The 20,157-nt window shown below is 43.6% G+C and overlaps 2 protein-coding genes across 10 annotated transcripts in view; one reads left to right on the forward strand and one right to left on the reverse strand.

Annotated features, from left to right (window-relative positions):
• The window catches only part of CYREN (cell cycle regulator of NHEJ), a 163,179-nt gene that overhangs the window by 4,134 nt on the left and 138,888 nt on the right, over nucleotides 1-20,157 (forward strand). For 4 of the 9 annotated variants that reach the window (XM_009203896.4, XM_017957187.3, XM_021936299.2 and 1 more), the window contains one exon: nucleotides 203-1,288. The exons of 1 other annotated variant lie outside the window; for it this stretch is intronic. In XM_009203896.4, coding sequence (XP_009202160.1) covers nucleotides 203-466 — 264 coding nt within the window. In that variant the 3' untranslated portion in view covers nucleotides 467-1,288. Of the gene's footprint in view, nucleotides 1-202; nucleotides 1,289-4,611; nucleotides 7,271-20,157 lie in introns of those variants that run through there. 4 more of the 9 variants (XM_031665914.1, XM_031665913.1, XM_021936297.2 and 1 more) reach the window with 4 other exon arrangements.
• Nucleotides 1,172-20,050, reverse strand: TMEM140 (transmembrane protein 140). Its single transcript, XM_003896630.3, has 2 exons — nucleotides 19,802-20,050; nucleotides 1,172-2,655 (listed from the first exon to the last, which is right to left on the reverse strand). Exon 2 carries the CDS (start codon nucleotides 2,629-2,631, stop codon nucleotides 2,104-2,106), a length of 528 nt encoding a protein of 175 aa, XP_003896679.2. The 5' UTR covers nucleotides 2,632-2,655; nucleotides 19,802-20,050; the 3' UTR covers nucleotides 1,172-2,103.

The following is a 20,157-nucleotide window of genomic DNA, read 5'->3' on the forward strand; positions in this document are numbered from 1 at the left end:
CTTTAAGAGCTGTGAAGAGGGGGTGCGGGGAGGAGTGGGGTGAAGAGAGGGTAGGTGCTCAGGATATGGGTGCATTGCCTGGCCTGATCACACTGGCTTTGTAGTTGCTTCTGGATACATCCTGCGTGAGTCACTGACAGACAGATCAGCATGTTAGGGAAATGAAACGTATGTTGAGCCTGCCGTTTCCTGTACTCCGCAGAGCCGCAAAAAGGAAAAGGCCTGCGAGCAGCCGGCCCTGGTGGGTGCTGATAACCCAGAGCTCTCCCCTCCCTGCTCTGTGTCGCCTCACACAAGTTCTGGGAGCAGCAGTGAGGAAGAGGACAGTGGGAAAGAGGCACTGGCTGCAGGCCTCAGCCCTTCCCAGAGGCCAGGGGATTCCAACTCTGCCTGCAGCAGGAGCCCCGAAGAGGAGGAGGAGGAAGAGGATGTGTTGAAATACGTCCGGGAGATCTTTTTCAGCTAGGGCATAAACTGTGCACTCAACTTTCTGCTGAGAGCAGCTGGAGGACAGCTGAGCTTCCACTGGTGCTGCTGGGCCACCCGCCTGTGGGAATGGGGCTCTCTGTGCTCCTAGCTTTGTGCCTTCTTGGGCCTGGCGGATTCACATCAGGCCAGAAGTCTCCGGACGCTCCAGGCCTCGGGGCTGCCATTCTGAGTGTGCAGAAGGCAGGACTCAAAACAAGATCCCATTCGAATCCCGCTGTATGTACTGCATCCTCTCCCAGCTCTGAGGCTCTGGAATCCCAACTGTCTGTGTTAGTCAGTCACCAGGTTCCAGGGAAAATGACGTTATTTGGTGGTCCAACTTACTGGAACCAAAGAGACAGAACTTTTCAAAGAAAAGGATCACTGCCAGGTGCACTGGAATTACTAGTTTAGTCCACATGATCTCTCCTGGAGGAAGCCTGTTTAAAAAATAGTTTCCATCATGAGTCAATCAATGAGCTCCCACCTCTCCAGCCAGCCTAGAAAGCAAACGAGCTGCCCACAGTTCTCTGCCGTGTCTGGGAGGTTGAGGCCACAGTGTTTGGACTGGTAAGCCAGACAGGCCTCCTCCCCCAAGCTGCTACCTTGCTTTCACATGTACCTTGGTTCCTGGGCAGCTAGTTATAAAGCAAGAGGGACAGGAGCCCAAAAGAGACACTAAGGACAAGAGATCACACCAGAGTACATGTTTCTGCCTTTGTTTTCAGTGTGGTTTTGGACAGGAATAAATGAATGAATCATTTGCCATACAGGTTTTCCAATGCGCAGGTGCTGGAAAATACACACAATTCCCCAGTGCTTAAGTTGTGCTAATGTCTTTCCCAGTTCCGGGTTGAGAAGTGGAGCGTGGCAGCATTTGTATGTGTGCAACCGTCCAGTCCTGATCACACCGAGGATTTGGTGTCCTCCAGGGTCTCATCATGGGAGTGATTTGCCAGCAGATACCTCTGCCCTGACTGGCTTCAAGTCCAGGGAAGCTTTGAAGCAACCAAGGCTTGTCTTTGTGCTCCATGTGTCCTGTCTTTGTTGAGTCACTCAGAGATCACTCCTGGACCTCTGGGGTTGGAATCCCAGTGACGGCTTATGGCGGCCCACTCACCATCGTGGGCTGAGGGGAAGCTCCTTAAGCAGGCCCCCAGAGGCACTGAGGTGCTCGCTCTTTTAATATCTTCATTTGTTTCCATAAGTCTTTGCTAGGTTTCAGTTTGGCATTTGGTGAATCAGCCTGGAATTCTGACCTCATGACAGGAATCATTCCCTCCCCACCCTCCTGAAGCTAGAGGAAGATTTGCTCAGACCCATTAATTAAAGCAGGAATTGGTATGACAATGAGCTGCGTGGTTTTAGGGAGTCCTTGGGAGCCTTGGAAGTCGTGAAGGACAGACAATCCTATACTAAGAAGCCGCAGGTGCCCTGGCTGCCCTTGCTGCCCCTTGGCCTCTTTGACACGGGGGCCCCACCTCCTCTGCAGTAGGTTCCATCTGCTGGAGCTGGAGATCAGTGTTAGCTATAAAATGAGATGGCTGAACAGATGTGCCACCTCCGACCATGGTTGGAACTGAACCCTTGCAATCACATAAGCCTTTAGCAGCTCTCAAGCTCGCTGTAAGCCCTCTAAGCCCTTCGAGGGAACATAACTGTGGCCCTTAACAAAAGGATGAGTAAGGCCTGGGCGCTGCCCAGAGCTAGAAACCCAGGCCCCGGGAGGGAGAGCCTGACCCACTTCCACACATAGCAGAGGAAGAGGCCCAGGCCGCTGGCCAGCAGCATGGAGGACGCAGCCAGGAAGCCCACTGCTAGCTGCCACTCTCTGTCATTACCATTGCACCAGGCTAGGAGGAGAGGCTGAAAGGAAAAGAGGGTGAGGACCAGGGCCCCGTACACGCCAAGCCTGGCCAGGGCCAGGCCAACCCGAGGCACCCCCAGGGCCTCCAGCTCAGGGAACTGGTGACACTGTAGGCTGCCGGCATCCTCATTCCACAGGCAGAAGTTGTAGAAGCCTATTCGCAGGTTGGGCAGGTCAATGAGGTCCCCAGACTTCCAGAGGAGAGCGTAGAACATCAGGCAGATGACCACAACTGTGAGGACAATGATGCTCATGAACAGCGGCTGGTCGCCCCACTGAGGCCTTGGCCTGGCCATCTCTCCTGCCCTCTGCGGGGGGACCTGTGGGGAGGTCACAGCAGTCAGTCTATCTCTGCCTCGCTTGCCCCCTGTGTCCTCACAAGCTCATGTTCTCCCTTTGGCATTTCTTATAAACCCATGACAAGCTTCCCTCCTACCCTGCCCTCCACCAAGGACCAGAAATCTGAAGTAACCTCGTGCCAGGAACTATTTGCTAATAAGTCATTAGCTGCCCTCTGATTTGAGGTCTGGAGGAAAAGTCTCTCCCAAGCAGCTTTGAAAGTGTGAAACATCTTCAACTGAGTGAAGTGCTCTTTAGCCAAAGACTTTGCTTCAGTCCAAATACAACAAACCATTGGAAACAGTGAGGGGATTTCTCAGCTCTTTTTTGAAGGTGGGTTTTGACTGAGGTGAAGGGCAAGGCCCACCCTTAATGGGGACCTGAAGGTGGAGGAAGCTATTGGTTTTCACCACAGCTGCTGAGACAACCACCTGGGGAGCTGTAAGAACTACCCATTGCTGGGCCACACCATCAATCAGAGCCCAACTTCCGTGCTTAGAGCTGGGCACTAGTGTGTTTCTGAAGCTCTGCAGCTCATTCGAAGGTGAGCCTGGGTCAAGGACCACTGACACACGCACTCTGATTTTACCTGTGGTGCTCTGGGAACTCATTAGTGGGTCAAGACAAGATGTCACCTGGTGATGAAATCCCATCATATACTCATTACTTTAAAAACTAACACAATTTTTTTCCTGACAATAGTAGTATATGTTAATTATAGAAAACTTAGAAGTTTTTGTTTGTTTGTTTGTTTTTGAGGTGGAGTCTCGCTCTGTCACCCAGGCTGGAGTGCAGTGGTGTGATCTTGGCTCACTGCAACCTCTGCCTCCCGGGGTCAAGCGAGTCTCCTGCCTCAGCCTCCCGAGTAGCTGGGACTACAGGCACCCGCCACCATGCCTGGCTAATTTTTGTATTTTTGGTAGAGATGGGTTTCACCATGTTGGCCAGGCTGGTCTTGAACTCCTGACCTCAAATGATCCACCCACCTTGGCCTCCCAAAGTGCTGGGATTACACCATGCCTGGCCAGAAGATATTTTTTAAATAATAATAAAAAAGATAACCTTTTATCCCACCATACACATAAAACCACTGTTAATAGTCTACCAATATTTTCTTCCTGTGCTGATGTATTTTTACATAATCATGGTATTGAACGTAATGTTTTTCTCTAGATTTAGTAAACATTTTTCAAAGCTGCTAAATATTCTTCAAAAACACGATCAATGGCTATGTAATAGTTCATGTGGAATCATCCATTACACTATTATTAGACAAAGTGTTTCCACTTTTCACCATTATAAGTGGTCAGTGAAGATGCTGTGTGAATCGTGTTTGGAATCTGATTTTTCTCAGGTGATCTACCTATAAGTGCAATAATTGGATCAAGGGTAGAAATATCTTTTAGTGATCTTACTAAATACTGCCTAACTGGCCTACAGAAAACTTGCTAATCATAGGCCCTCTAGTTGTATATAAAAGTGCCGACTTTGTTATACTCTTTTAAAAAATTCTTTTCACTCCTTTTTAAATCAGAAGGGCTTTGTCCAGTTGGCCTCTGAAACAGTGGTCTGCACACTGTACCTTTACATATGTGTATTTTTCAATATGGGATAAGGTTTGGCTGATACGGTTTGGCTGTGTCCCTACCCAAATCTCATTTTGAATTGTAGTTCCCATAATCCCCACATCGTGGGAGGGACCCAGTGGGAGGTAATTGGATCATGGGGATGGGTTTCCCCCATATTGTACTCATGGTAGTAAGTCTCATGATACCTGATGGTTTTATAAAGGGCAGTTCCCCTACACATGTTCTCTTGCCTGCTGCCATGTAAGATGTGCTTTTGCTCTTCCTTTGCCTTCCGTCATGATTGTGAGGCCTCCCCAGCCATGTGGAAATGTGATTCCATTAAATCTCTTTTTCTTTACAAATTACCAGGCATCTCTTCATAGCAGTATGAAAATGGACTAATACAACAGCATTCACACCGGGAAGTGACTAGGAACACAGAGCTTCAAGCTTTGTGAGGCATGAGGTACTGGGGCCATGATACCAAGTGGCCTCCTGGAAGCCCCAGCAAGGAGTCCCAGGTGGTGTTCAGCAGCAAAATGAGTGGTGGCCCTGGAAAGGGACCTGAAAACTACACAGCCCTGATGATCAGCTTCTGAGGGGAGCCCTCTGGGGGAAAAGCCCCCTCCTCTTTCCCAGAGCTGACTGGAAGGTCTGTCCCATTCCACACACTGCATTTGTTACAGGAAGGGACCAAGTGGGGTAAAAAAAGAACATGGAACAGGCTGAGAGAGAGGGCGGCTCCATTCAAAGGACCTATGCCAAAAATGAGAATAAAGATTGACCAGCAACTTCTTTGGTAGAGACCTGGGCACCCTGGCCAGTGAAGAGCTGGGGCCTATGGGTACAGCAAAGGTGGAGTCCACATTGCCACCACCTCCCCTCAGATGCCGCTGCTCTGGGCTCAGCAGCACTGGGCAGTCTGCCCAGTCCTGCCCATGGCTTTTGCTCCAGAGGAGCCCAGTGGGGACAGTCGGAGTGGAGGAGTGAGGGGCTGTCCCAGCGGAAGCCCTGGCTGCTGCCTTGGGTGGCACTGTTTCTCAAACGCTCTGGAGGCCCCAGAGGGCCAAGGGTCTGAAGACTTGGGTTTGAATGGAGTTGAGAGATTCTTGGAGCAATGATACTTGTTACAGAAGGATTTACTGGGAACTGAAAAGGTGGCATTAGTCTGGGATGATAAGGAGTTTTAACCCTTTGAGTCCATGGTATGGGAAAAATTGCCATCGGGAACATATTTTGTATGGTTTTGCTTATTTAGTAAATGTTTGTAAAAGCCTATATCTGTGCTTTTAATGGGTTTGGATATTTTAGGGTGTGGAATAGATTTCCAGGACTTCTCTGATTTATGACGTCATGCTGTGGAAAAGAAGGTTTGACTTCCTCCATTGTTCAGGACCAACTGGGAAGGGACTTGGGGATGCCTTTGTTTAAACACTCCCTCTCACTTTTCCCATTTGAATTCTGTTACACTGGGGTTCCAAAAAAAATTATTAAACATTTTGCTTTGAAAACAGAGCTCCCTTTTTAAAAATTAATGTGGCTTCTCAGGGGGAGATTGCATCAGCCACCTTGCGGCAGCTCCTGCCAGGTGCCAGGAGCCTTTGTTTTGACTTCCTCATTTTCTCTCAACTGACCTTTTAATGTAGAGCAAAACAAAACGAGCCAAGAAGCCCAGGACCAGGCATATGGAGAAGGTGGTGGCCCCTCAACCTTTTTATATTCAGTCCCAGCTCCTATGAGGCTCGCCACCATCTGGTGCGACTTGGAACTTGAACTTGGAATTCTCTAGTGAGTCCCAGCTTCCACTCTTGCCTTGTGCAGTCCAGCACCTGCTTAGCTGCTCAGGCTGTGTATGAACACATTCCCATCTGCCCATCCTCAGCCACCCCCCAGCTCCTAAATTCCTACCCTACTTTCTGCTTCTCTAAATCCGATCCATGCAGCATGAGCATTCCTGGGCTCCTTCAGCCCACACTCTGGTTTAGCTCTAAATTAGGATTTATTCTCCACTCTAGTGTCACATCTCTGAGGAACAGTCTTCATCTGTTTTGTTATTCTGATACACAGTAGGCACTTTTTTTTTTTTTTAAATGAGTGAATGAAAATGCTACATAGTCTCCCTGAGTTCTTTCATGTACAAATCTTGGTTACACATCTTAGGACAGCAGAGCTGCTTGAGGGAGAGCTGTGTTTAATGTCACATGCGTGTTCAGCACAGTGCTGGCGTGGCCCATCCATGCTTTCTATTGAACTATGGACAGACTTCAGGAACTTGTGCATGGAGAGGATGAAGGTTAGTGCTCGCTTCTTTCCCTAAACTTTGTGCAGTGACAGCATATGGATCTTTGGTTGGAAACCCCAGGCCTTTTGTTTTTTTCTTTTCTTAAACAATCCTGATAATGACACTTCCACCACAATGAGCTTATAAATGCCCTTTAATGGTAAGCCAGTGTTTCCTTCAGAGAGCAAAGGGGAGACTGCTGAGTCACTGTGACCATTTTTAGATAAACTTTTTCCTGTTTATAATAAAATAACACATGCTGATTGCAGGAAACTGGAAAATACATGCAACTGCAGAGAAAAGACTAAAAGTCATCTATACTTCAGGTCGTAGAAGTAACCACTCTGAACAGCACACTTCTTTTTACAGTATTGTTTTACACCGTTGGGATTACATAAAATACACGTTTGTATCCCACTTCGTGAACATCATTCTACGTGAACTAGAAATGTTACGTGAACTAGAAATGTTACCTAAACACTATTTTAAGGGCTCCAGATAGCTGTATCAAAGTTTATAGTTTATACATAGATGCTTTGTAACATTATTTTGTTATGTTATGAATGCTATGGTGAATACTTTTGTGAATCAACTTATGTTTCCACCAGCAGTTTCAGCGAGTGCCTGTCTCATCCCATCCTCCCCAATATTGCATATTCTTGAGTCTTTTATTCTTTGATAATGACAAATGATGAATCAGTGATAGTGTTTCTTCATAATGAGTAAAGTTTAACATTTTCAAGTGTTTGTTGACCATTTGTATTTCTTCTTTTGTGAAGTGCTGTCAGTTCTTTTGCTATTTTACAAATAATTTTGAGTTTCAGTTTTTGTTTGCTGGTCTGTATGAACCCTTTAAAAATAAAGGCTGTTAGCCTTTTGCCATCGTAGTTGTGACAGTAAAGTATAATCCTTTCCTGCACTAGGTCCTCTGGACCAAGATGCAGATTTAGACTCCAGGTCAGCATGTAATTTGACCACTGTCACTCGAGAGTCACAGCCTGAGCAGGGCCTTAGTGGGGAGATGATTTCTGCTTAAAGGCGACACAAATTCCTAGTTAGGGAAATAGAAGGAAAGTATTCTCAGGAGATTAATTTAAGGCAGCTTGTTTGTTTGTTTGTTTAGGCATCTCTAACATTTTCATACCAATAAGGGAGAATGGGATGGGGGCTGAAAAAGACACAAGTATTGTATCATTTAATTCTGAATTATGTATTTGTCAGGTTCTTATTGAAAGAGTGAAATTTTCAAAAGGATCAAGATAGCCATCTAAACGCAGGTAGTATGTGCCTCCACCATGGTGAGAAACCAGAATAGTAAGTGGGTCCATTTTGAACAGATTGTCTAGGAGAGAATGCTAGGATAAACCATAAAAGATATGGGAAACATGAGAAGTAAGGAGAGGGTTTGAGGCAGCTTGCCCAGCTGGGAACTGACTGAGAGTCGGGAGAGGCTCCTGATGTGGGGAAACAGTAAGAGAGAACCCCCTAGGGCTCCAAAACAAACTTCTACAATCTTGGCCACGGAAGGACACCTTGACCCCACTGGGCCAGGGCCTGGGCCTGACATTCGGAGCTGCCTAACATTGCACAGAGGCATTGCTCCAGAAAGGAAACCAATACAAAATCTCACATGCATCTGAACTTGGAGCAGCCTCAGCAGGGTGCCATTTTGAGAGCTTAGATACTGGGACTCTACAGACATGGCTCTTGCTCCCGAGCTGCTCCAAGGAGGGAGACAGGAGAGCAGGTGCTCCCATGCCCCCCTGGGAGGGTCTGCTGCCCTTCTGTGTGCTGCTATTGAGACAGATGTGAGTAGACGCCTCTCCCCACAACTTCTTTTCCGCACTGCTTGTCTGGGAGGGACACCGTGATCCCAGGCCCAAAGTGGCATTTTGAGAGTTTAATGCTGGACTGCATCCCCCTCCCAGCCTGAGTTTGGGCTGATGAGGCTGCAGCTGCCTCCTGGCTAAGGAAGGATAGGGAAATCAGGCCATCCTACACATATCTAGGACAAGACCCACTGCCCTGCCGTGGGCTACTGTGAGACTGAGATGTGACTGGCCCGTGTGTTCCACAGCTTGTTGCCAATGCTGCTTGCTTTTAAGGTTCTCCACTCTCTCTGGTCTCAGGCTCCAGTTGCTATTTTGAGAGTTTAATATTGGGCTGCACCTCTCCCTGGAACTGAGATTGGGCTGGTGCAGTTGTAGCTGCCACCCAGGGAAATCAGGCTGTCCTATTGTGGGCGGCAAGCCACCCAGGTGCCGAGGCAAGAGACCGAGGGCATGAGCTGTTCCAGTATAATAAAATATATAAAATAAGAATAGTTATACTAGATATCGATAATAGATATGATTATATATGAATATCATTAATCATTAGTTTGTAACAATTACTCTTTATTCCAATATTATAATAATCCTCACTCTATAATCATAACCTAGGAAAAACCAGGCCATACAGAGATAGGAGCTGAGGGGACGTAGTGAGAAGTGACCAGAAGACAGGAGTGCGAGCCTTCTGTTATTCCCAGACAGGGCCACCATAGGGCTCCTTGGTCTAGCGGTAACGCCAGCATCTGGGAAGATGCCCATTACCAAGTGGACTGTGGTCTAGCGGTAGCGTCAGTACCAAGGAAAAACACCTGCTACTTAGCAGACTGGGAAAGGGAGTCTCCCTTTCCCCAGGGGAGTTGAGAGAAGACTCTACTCCTCCACTTCTTGTGGAAGGCCTGACATCAGTCAGGCCTGCCCGTAGTTATTTGGAGGCCTAACTGTCTCCCTGTGCTGTGCTTCAGTGGTCACACTCCTAGTCCGCTTTCATGTTCCATCCTGTACACCTGGCTCTGTCTTCTAGATAGCAGTAGCAAAATTAGTGAAAGTACTAAAAACCTCTACTATGAAGAAATAATGGCGTAGGCTGTGTCCGCTCTCTCTCACTCTCTGTCTCTCCACCGTGGCTGCCAGACAGGGAAGGTCCCCTGTCCAGTGGACATGTGACTCACGTGACCTTGTCAATCATTGCAGATGACTCACACTCCTTACCCTGCCCCTTTGTCTTGTATCCAATAAACATCAGCACAGCCTGGTGTTCAGGGCCACTACTGGTCTTTGCGTCTTGGTGGTAGTGGTTCCCTGGGCCCAACTGTCTTTTCTTTTATCTCTTTGTCTTGTGTCTTTATTTCTACAATCTCTCATCTCCGCACATGGGGAGAAAAACCCACTGACCCTACGGGGCTGGACCCTACACCTATGCGCATCTAGGTCAATACCCACTGCTCTGCGACATGCTGCTGTTGAGACTGAAATGCGAGCAGACCTTCTTCCCCACAGCTTCTTGCCCATGCTGCCTCCCTGGAAGGAGCCCTGCCCTCTTGGTCACAGGCCCAAGGTGCCATTTTGAGAGTTTAATGCTGGGTTGTACACCACTTATTGATGAGTTCAACTTGATGTGGCTGCAGCTGCTGCCCAGCCAAGGAGGGACAAGGAATCCATGCTCTCCCACACACACCTAGGACAATACCCAGTGCCTGCTACAGGTTGCTATGAGACCGACTCAAGTAGACCACACTCCCTACAGTTTCTTGCCCATGCTGCTCACCTGAGAGGGGCCCCACCTTCTCTGGTCACAGGCCCACAGCTGGCACCATTTTGAGAGTTTAATGCTGATTCACAATCAATCTGAATGTGAGGCAGCTGCAGCTGCCATCCAGGTAGGAAAGGGACAGGGAAGACCAAGCTCTCCTAAGCACACTTAGAACAATGCCCACCACCCTGCTACAGGTGGCTGTGAGACTGGGGAGTAGCTCACCCAACCCATCACAGCTTCCAGCAACACCAACATGGACTGCTTGGATCCCAGTTGGCTGCTTTAATGCTGCAACTGCCATCACTCACATGACACCACCTGCTCAGGGGCTAGAGATCATGCCCACACACTAGGCTCACCACTCCCACTACTAGCTTCTAAGCAAGCCATGTGGAGGCCCAAGAATCAGACCTCCAGGACCCACTAACCACCAGAGCCAGCATAAGCTGCTGTGGGGACTAAAAATGGCACACTAACCCCACTGTTGCCACCACTCAGGCCCAAAGGCATCCAACTTGGCATCCAAGTCCCCAGCTAAACTTCTGGGGACTTAGTCTCAGCTAATTACTGTACTCTATCCCACTGAGGAAATCACAGAGACCACTGACCCTAGGTACTGCCGAAGAAGTCATAGAAAGATCACACTGCTGCAGGCATCCAAAATCAAAGTCAAAGTATCTTAATCAACAACATACATACATCCTCAGGAGAAAATTCCCCCTTATGAAAGCAATTTCAAAAAATTGGAACAAGCAACTGCTACATCAGATGCAAAGAAATCAATGAAAGGATACAGGAAACATGTAAAAGCAGAGAAATATGACACCATTGTAATAGTCCATTTTCACACTGCTGATAAAGACATACTTGAGACTGGGAAGAAAAAGAGGTTTAATTGGACTTACAGTTCCACATGGCAAGGGAGGCCTCAGAATCCTGGCAGGAGGTGAAACACACTTCTTACATGGTGGCAGCAAGAGAAAATGAGGAGGAAGCAAAAGCGGAAACCCTGATGAACCCATAAGATCTCATGAGACTTATTCATTATCATGAGAATAGCATGGGAAAGACCAGCCCCCATGATTCAATTACCTGGGTCCCCTCTCACAACATGTGGGAATTATGGGAGCTATAATTCAAGTTGAGATTTGGGTAGGGACACAGTCAAACCATAACAATCATCAAAGGACCACAACAACTGTCCAGCAGCAGCAGATCCCAATCAAAGAGAATTCTTCAAAATGCCACATAAAGAATTCAAAATATTGATTTTAAAGAAGCTCAATGAGGTACAAGAGAAATCTGAAAACTAATACAAAGAAATTGGAAAATTAATCCAGGATATAAATGAGAAATTTATCAAGGAGATAGACATCTTAAATAAAAACAAGCAGAAATTCTGGAACTGAAAAATTCATTGAAGGAAATACATCATATGCTCAAAAACTCCAATAGTAGACTACACCAAGCAGAAGAAAGAATCTCAGAACTCGAAGACAGGACTTTTGAAATAATCCAGTCAGACAAAAATGAGGAAAAAAGGATAAAAAAAGAATGAATAAAGCCTTAGAGATTTCTGGGACTATAAGAAGTAACTGAACTTATGAATTATTGGTATTTCTGAAGGGGAAGAGAGATTAGAAAGTTTGGAAAACATATTTAAAGAAATAGACATCCAGATACAGGAGGCCCAGTGATCCCCAGGAAAATACACTGCAAAAGGACCTCACCGTGGCATATTCAGAATGTCTGAAGTCAAGTGAAAGAAGGAATTTTAAAATCAGCAAAAGTGACTAGTCACCTATAAAGGAAATCCCAAATCACATCAGACTAATTGAGGACTTTTCAGCAGAATCCTTACATGCCAGAAGACAAGGGGATGGCATTTTCAAAGTGCTAAAGAAAAAAAACAAAAAAACAAAAAACAAAAAAACAAAGTGTCTGTCAGCCAAGAATTTTGTATCCTGCCAGAATAAGCTTTATGAAAGGAGAAATAAAGTCCTTCCCATACAAGCAAATGCTGAGGGAATTTGTCACCACTAGACTGGTACTACAGGAAATGCTCAAAAGGATCTTAAACATTGAAATGAATGGTGTTTTTAATTATTTTTGATGCAGGGTCTTGCTTTGTCACTCAATGTGGAATGCAGTAGTGCAATCATAGTTCACTGCAGCCTTGACCTGGGCTCAAGCAGTCTTCCTGCCTCAGCCTTTTGAGTAGCTAGAACTACAGACACGTGTCACCATGCCCGGTTAATTTTTAATTTTTTTGTAGAGACAGGATCTTGCTATTTTGCACAGGTTGTTCTTGACCTCCTGACATCAGTTAATCCCCTTGCCTGGCATCAATTAATCCCCCTGCCTAGCATCCCAAAGCACTGGGATTAAAGGCATGAACCACCATGCCCAGCCAAAAGGTTGACATTCACCATCACAAAAACATACAGAAATATAAAACTCATAGTTTGTATAAAACAATCATACAAAGGAAGAGAAAGGAATCAAATGGCAATATGACAGAAATTCATCAAAAGACAAAGTCAAAAAGGCAAAGACAATTTATAAAACAATTAGAAAACAATAATATAACAGAAACAAAGTCTCACAGATCCATATTAACCTTGAATGTAAATGGATTAAATGCTCCACCTAAAAGATACAGATTGGCAGAATGGATTAAAAAACATGATCCAACTACATGTTGCTTACAAGAAACTAACCTTAGCCATAAAGACATATAGACTGAAAACAAAGGAGTGCAGAAAGATATTCCATGTAATTAGAAACCAAAAGCAAGCAGGCATAGCTATACTTACGTCTGATAAAACAGATGACTTTAAATTAAAAGTAGTAAGAAAAAAAAGATAAAGAAGGTCATTGTGTAACGACGTAGGAATAAATTCAGCAAGAGGATATAACAGCCCTAAATATATATGTACCCAACATTTAAGCACCCAGATTCACAAAACAAATACCACCAAAGAAAGAGGTAGACAGCAATACAATAATTGTAGGGGACTTTAACACTACACTCACAACACTTGACAGATCTTTGGGACAGAAAATTAACAAAGAAACATTGTATTTAAATTGAACTTTAGACCAAATGGACTTATAAAACATTGTACCCAGCAACTACAGAATATACATTATTTTTGTCAGCACATGCAACATTCTCCAAGATAGATCACATGTAAGGCCACAAAAGAAGTTTTAACAAACTTTTTAAAAATTGAAATTATATCAAGTTATCTTCTCAGACCACAGTAGGATAAAACTAGAAATCAATACCAAGAGGAATTTTGGAAACTATATGGATACATGGAAATTAAACAGCATGCTCCTGAACAATTACTGGGTCAATGAAGAAATTAAGACAAATTAAAAACATCTTTGAAATGAATGCAAAACCACATAGTACTAAATCCTGCAGGTTACAGCAAAAGAAGTGCTTAGTGGGAAGTTTATAGCGTTAAATGCCTAAATCAAAAAAGTAGAAAGATCATGAATTAACAACCTAACATTGCACCTCAAGAAATTAGAAAAGGAACAAACCAAATCCAAAGTTAGCAGAAAAGAAACAGCAAAGATCAGAGCAGAAGTAAATGAAATAGAGACAAAAAATTTACAAAGGATCGATGAAGCTAAAAGTTCATTTATTAGTTCTTTGGATCAATGAAACTAAAAGCTGATTATTTGAAAAGATAAGCAAAATTGATAAACCACTAGCCAGACTAACCAAGAAGAGAGAAGATCCAAATAAACACAATCAGAAGTGAAAAAGACATTACAACTGATATCACAGAAATACAAAAGATCATCAAGAACTATTATGAACAACTATATGCTCACAAACTAGAAAAACTAGAGGAAATGGATACATCCCTGGAAACACAAAAACCCCCAAGATTGAACCAGGAAGAAACAGAACTTATAAACAGACCAATAACGAGTAGTGAGATTGACTCAATAATAAAAAAACTCCCAAGAAAGTTTAAGACTAGATATATTCACAGCCAAATTCTACCAAACATACAAAGAAAAACTAATATGAATAATCCTGAAACTATTACAAAAATCAAGGAGGAAGGAATTCTCCCTAACTCGTTCTCTGAGGTCGGGGTCACCCTGATACCAAAAACCAGACAAGGACACAACAGAAAATGAAAACACAGCCCAATATCCCTGATGAATGGAGATGCAAAAATCCTCAACAAAATACTAGTAAATCCAATTCAACAGAACATCAAAAAGGTAATACACTATGATCAGATGGGATTTATTGCAGGGATGCAAGGATGGTTCGACATGTGCAAATCAATAAATATGATACCCTGGGTTGCTGGATTGCATGGTAGTCCTATTTTCAGTTCTTTGAGAAATCTCCATACTGTTTTCCCTAAAAGTTGTACTAATTTGCATTCCCACCAACAGTGTATAAGCATTCCCTTTTCTCTACATCCTTGACAATATCTGTTGTTTTTAGACTTTTTTTTTTTTTTTTTTTTTTGGAGATGGAGTCTTGCTCTGTCGCCTAGGCTGGAGTGCAGTGGTGTGATCTCAGCTCACTGCAACCTCCGCCTCCCAGGTTCAAGCGGTTCTCCTGCCTCAGTTTCCTGAGTAGCTGGGACTATAGGCACACGCTACCATGCCCAGCTAATTTTTGTATTTTTAGTAGAGATGGGGTTTCACCATGTTGGCCAGGATGGTCTCAATCTCCTGATCTCATGATCTGCCCGCCTTGGCTTCCCAAAGCACTAAGATTACAGGCATGAGCCACCACGCCTGGCCTAGACTTTTTAATAATGGTCATTATGACTGGTGTAAGATGGTATCTCATTGTGGTTTTAATTTGCATTTCTCTGGTGATTAGTGATGTTGAGCATTTTTTCATATGTTTCTTGACCACTTGTATGTCTTCCTTTGGAAAATGTCTGTTTATGTCCTTTGCCCACTTTTTAATGGGGTGGTTTTTTCTTGTTGAGTTGTTTGTGTTCCTTGTAGATTCTGGATATTAGTCCTTGGTCAGATGCATAGTTTGGCAGCCCCTTCCCCACCGGGCACCACCAGCAGCAGTTGCTATCATGGCCCTGAGGACTGCCTCATGGAACTTACATGTTTTAATTTTGCTGCTGTTAAACATTACACACTTTGCAGATTTTGCAGAGTAGAATATTAAAAGAAAAAACCAGGTAAGCTATTGGGTTCCTAGGGCCTTTCTTTTCATAATGATTTCAGAAAGCCAAAGAGGACCAGGGAGGGAAGAACTTGCTTTGATAAGACTCTTTGATCAGTGGAAAGTGTCTGAGAAGGAATCTAATTTTAGTGAGAACTTATTAATAATTAAAAATAGACCTCAAATCTCTTGAGAATTTACTATATGCCAGGCTTTGTGCTAGGCACTTAACAGGTATTATCTTATTAATTTCTTATAACCATGTGTGGTAGAGTTATGTTTTCATCTTCATTTTCCAGAGAAGAAAACAGGCCTAGTGAGGGTCAGTAACTTGCCCAAGTTTGCATAGCCAGTGAATGGTGGAACCTGTCAGGCTGCATTGTTAATCACCGTGAGGATCTACCTCTAACTGGAGGCCTGGCCCTTTACATGCATTTACTCATTTAATCTTCACAACACCCTTGTGTGGACATTATTGTCACTGTTCCCATTTGACGTAGTGAAGATAGTGTGGAATACTGGTTCTAAGCATGGACCTTGAAGCTATGGCTTCTGGGTTCAAGACCCTGCTCTTCCATTCACCAGCTGTGTGACCTTAGTTACTTAAAATCCTTCTGCCTAGATTTCTCATCTGTAAAATGGCTCTAATTATATAACTTATTTTGTAGATGTTATGGAAATTAAATGAAGTAATTTGTGCATGGCACTTAGAACATGACCTGGTAAGTATTATTTAAATTACTACTACTATAGAGAGAAAACTGAGGCTCAGAGAAGTTAAGCCCAGGCTACCAGCTTGACAGTAGTGAAATTCTAGGAAGACAAATAGTGCCAGGGTTCATTCCCAGAGATGAACTCTAGGAAGCTGGCCTCATTTATGTTTGGTTGTGATGACTCCAGGATGCAGCTGCCCTGTTGAGAGGTAGCACAGTGTGGTGGTAAGGAGCATGGGTTTTAGAGCCAGAAGACCTGGGAGCATGTCGCTGTTCTGCCACTCACAAGTCATGTGACCCTGGCAAGTTACATAGCCAGCCTGAGCCTCACATCCTCATCTGTGATGCGTCAGTTGTCACGTTCCTCATGGGCTGTTTTGAGACTGAAGGAAGTTCACTCATATACAGAGGGCCTGGGGTCTGACACAAACTGGGTCAATGTGTCTGGTCTGGTCATGATGCTGAAGCAATAGCTCGGGGGTAAACGGGAATTGATGGAGAGTCAGGTAGAGATGGTTGGGTGTGTCGCCTGAATGGAGAGAGGAGAACTGGGAAGGAAATGTTAGCAGAATAAAGCCAGGGCAACAGAACTTGCCAGGGCATAGAACAAGGGTGCAGGTTTACTTGTTGGAGGCCACCAGTCCTGGCTAAAATATTTCTGGTGGAACACATTGAAGATCATTGTGTTCATGGTTTGGGTGTGGCTGTCACAAAAATAAAAAGGGAAGAAGAAAGGGAAATGCGTCATTTTTCCTTTGACAGAAACATGAAGTCCAGGTTCTAATTTTTTTCAAAACAGGGCTACTGCAGTGTTTTTCAACAGTGTATATAGGTGGTGGCAGCTCCTGGATTTCACAGTATTTTCTGTGGACAGCCATCCCAACCACCAAGTTTTTTATGAATGCTGTGATGTTTTGATTTACTTAATTATTCCATGTAAATAAAACAGCTTTATCAGATGAAATAGGACTATACCATGAGACTGTAACATAAAGTCAGAAGCATGAGTCCAGGCACCCGGTTAACAAGCCACTGAGATAGCTGTTTAAATGATTCCATTAATATTAGTTAACTTGCTATTTGTGCAATTGTTTTGTTGATTATTAGCTCTCACTAGCAGATAATCCAAGTGGGTACAAAGGTTACAAAAAGTTTAGAGGGAGAAGAAGATCCTTAAAAATGAGAAAATGTCTGCAAATGACCCATCCTAATTTGTTTGTTTGAGACAGAGTCTTGCTCTGTCACCCAGGGTGGAGTGCAGTGGCACCATCTTGGTTCACTGCAATCTCTGCCTTCCGGGTTCAAGCAATTCACCTGCCTCAGCTTCCCGCCACCACGCCCAGCTAATCTCATTTGGTTTCTGTTGGCAGGAGTCCATGGTCCAGTTTATGGGCAGCTAAGATTCACAAGATTCAGCGTTTGAGAATCAGTAGTACCAGAAACTAGTGATTGCCTTGCCTTTGGCTGTCAATGGTTAGTTTTCCTGCTCCAGCCCTCTCTTCTGCAATTACAAAGGCAATTTGCCACTCACTTCGACTGATGGGGTCAGCATTTCATCTTGTAACTCTATTAGTGAAACATTTTGGATGACTGCCTGAATCAGAGGCCCCGGGGAATCAGTGCCAGGACAAACCAGGTGCCTGCTCTCATTGAGCTTGTACTCTAGTTCGGAAGGCAAACACCAAGCTATTTTTTAAAAGATAATTATACTTTTTGAAAAGCTTTGGGAAGGAAATAAACAGGGTGAGTGAGGGAGAGAAACTGGCAGGAGGAAGTGATGACTAGATTATAGGGTCGGGGAAAGCCTGTCTTCAGAAGAGACATTTGTTTTGCGTCCTGAAAGCGTTCTTCATTAACTAATGTTGAAGCAATTGATTAGCTAACTAGAAAAGAGAAATAAAACTATTTTAGGTCCTCATCTCACTCCACATACTGAAATAAATTTCACATGGATCCAAGAGTGAAAGGTAAAACCATAAAAAGAATCAAAGATCTGGAAAAAAGGATATATTTGATTTATGAGTGAAAAATAAAATTTGGAACTTAAGAGCAAATGGAAACCACAAAGAAAGAATTGCACAGGTTTAACTATTCTAAAATCTAGATTTCTATTCACCAAAACCAACATAAATATAATTAAAAATCAATGAGCATATGGAAAATACCTATCACAACTATGAAATGACTAATGTACTTAACGTTTAAAATGTTTATGCAAACTGAAAAAACATTAAACCTCATTAAAAATGGACAAATATGAAGAGATAATTCACAAAGAATGCAAAGTAGTTAACTAACATGAAAAAAAAATTCTGTAACTTTTTTAAAGATACGCCAAATAAAGTAACCTGAGTTTCCCTGTCAACACTATAGGTAAAAACACTTGATGATACCAAAAGTCCACGGTAAAACTGGCATTCTCACACAGTGATGGTGGATGTGAACATCTGTACACACTTTCAGGGAGGCAGATTGGCAATACACATTAAAAACCCTAAAAACAGTCATATCTCTTTGGCCCACTTTTATAAATCTATCCTAAGATAGCAATCAGAAATCCAGTCGATAATTTATACATAGGAATGTTCAGCACAGCATTACTTTTGGCACAAAATGGGAAGCGGCTGGAAAGTCCAATATTAGAAGTCAACTATGACGTATCAAGGATAAAATACTATGCATCTTTTAGAAAAAGCAGGTATAAAATCACTCTACATAGTGTGCCTACATCCATATAAAGAGGCATAGGAGAAAGAGACTAAAGAAGTATTTGAAAATGTTAATGTTAGCTGTGGTAGCTCTGGGTAGTCACCATTACAGGCAATTGTTCTTCTCTATTTGCATTAAAATATTTTTAGAATTATGGGCTACATTTATAAAAAAATAAATTTATAAAACAATCAAAACAATCTTAGTAATTAGATAAAGCAGGGACTAAGCTGGAAAGAAAGTTGAGAAAGGGGAATATGTGCAAGATTGAAAAAATATCTCATGGTCCGAGTCTCAGACCTGAGATTTTGGGGAAGGTGGTATGGGAAGCTGATATTGAAAAATGCTCTTCAGTTATCATGAGGGAAGAAAAGAAGGAAATATGTATCTTTTCCCTCTTCCAAAGGAGCCTTTGATTTTATAGGCAAAGAAGCATAGTGGAAGTTATTAGCGAAACTAAGCCCACATTTAAAAAAAATCTCTTAAAATATGCACCAAGAGAACTAAAATACCACCATAGATTTCCACTGGGGCATGAGAAGCAATCTGGTCTAATAACTAATATAAGATCTAAACATCTCTTAGGTCCTATTCTTTGAGGCAAGAACACAAGTTTTTCTGTTGATATTAATTTTCGCTGTGTATTTTAAAGTTTTATGATGTGTTCATAACTACCTTTGAATAGTGGTTTAGTTAGTGGTGGTCGGTGACCTGCTTTTGTTTGCCTGTTTCTGATGAACAGTGTGTCGCACCAGCCACAGCCATGTCCTTGTACACACTGCGTGCAAGACTCTGCTGTGCGTAGTCAGCCCTGCATCATTTCTAACCAGTTACACTGGCCTTACTTTCATCATCTTTGAGGCCAGAGCTACACATGTTGATGCTGCAGAGTGGAAGGAAGGAGAGCAGAGAGTAAAGGGGGTAGATTATGTAGATTATACAGACGTGAGGGAGGGAAGGTCAGAGATACGGAACAACCAGTGAGTTCCCCTGTGCGGATTGCCAGAACGTGAAATATCTGAGAAGAAAACAAAATTGTCTTACAAGGTAGTGGACGTCTGGGTAAGCTGTGATGCTTGCAGGATCAGTACTTACAGAAAGCAGGTGAAGAGCCCACAGGAACAATGAAAAGGAGAAGCAGGAAATTAGGGTTGGTTATTTGAATCTTCCTCCTCGCTGGCTTTCTAATGTCAGACTCCAGAAAGGAGGAGTGGAAGGGAAATGGCAGGAGGATGCAGTCCTGAGCTGGTGCCCTCTCGCATTCACAGTTGTGCCTAGTAAACAGCTCTCTGAACTTTGGTACATTTGTTCTGACTGATGTCACTATCAGCTGATTTCACTTTCGTTTCTTAACTTGTCAGTGACCCATGACTTTTCAGAAATGAGGTATGTAAACAACTTTTTACTGTGCATCATGACATACTCTTTACTCACACTGTAGCTGGCAAACC

The sequence above is a fragment of the Papio anubis genome, chromosome 4 (assembly GCF_008728515.1).
Source record: "Papio anubis isolate 15944 chromosome 4, Panubis1.0, whole genome shotgun sequence".
Lineage (NCBI taxonomy): Eukaryota > Metazoa > Chordata > Mammalia > Primates > Cercopithecidae > Papio > Papio anubis.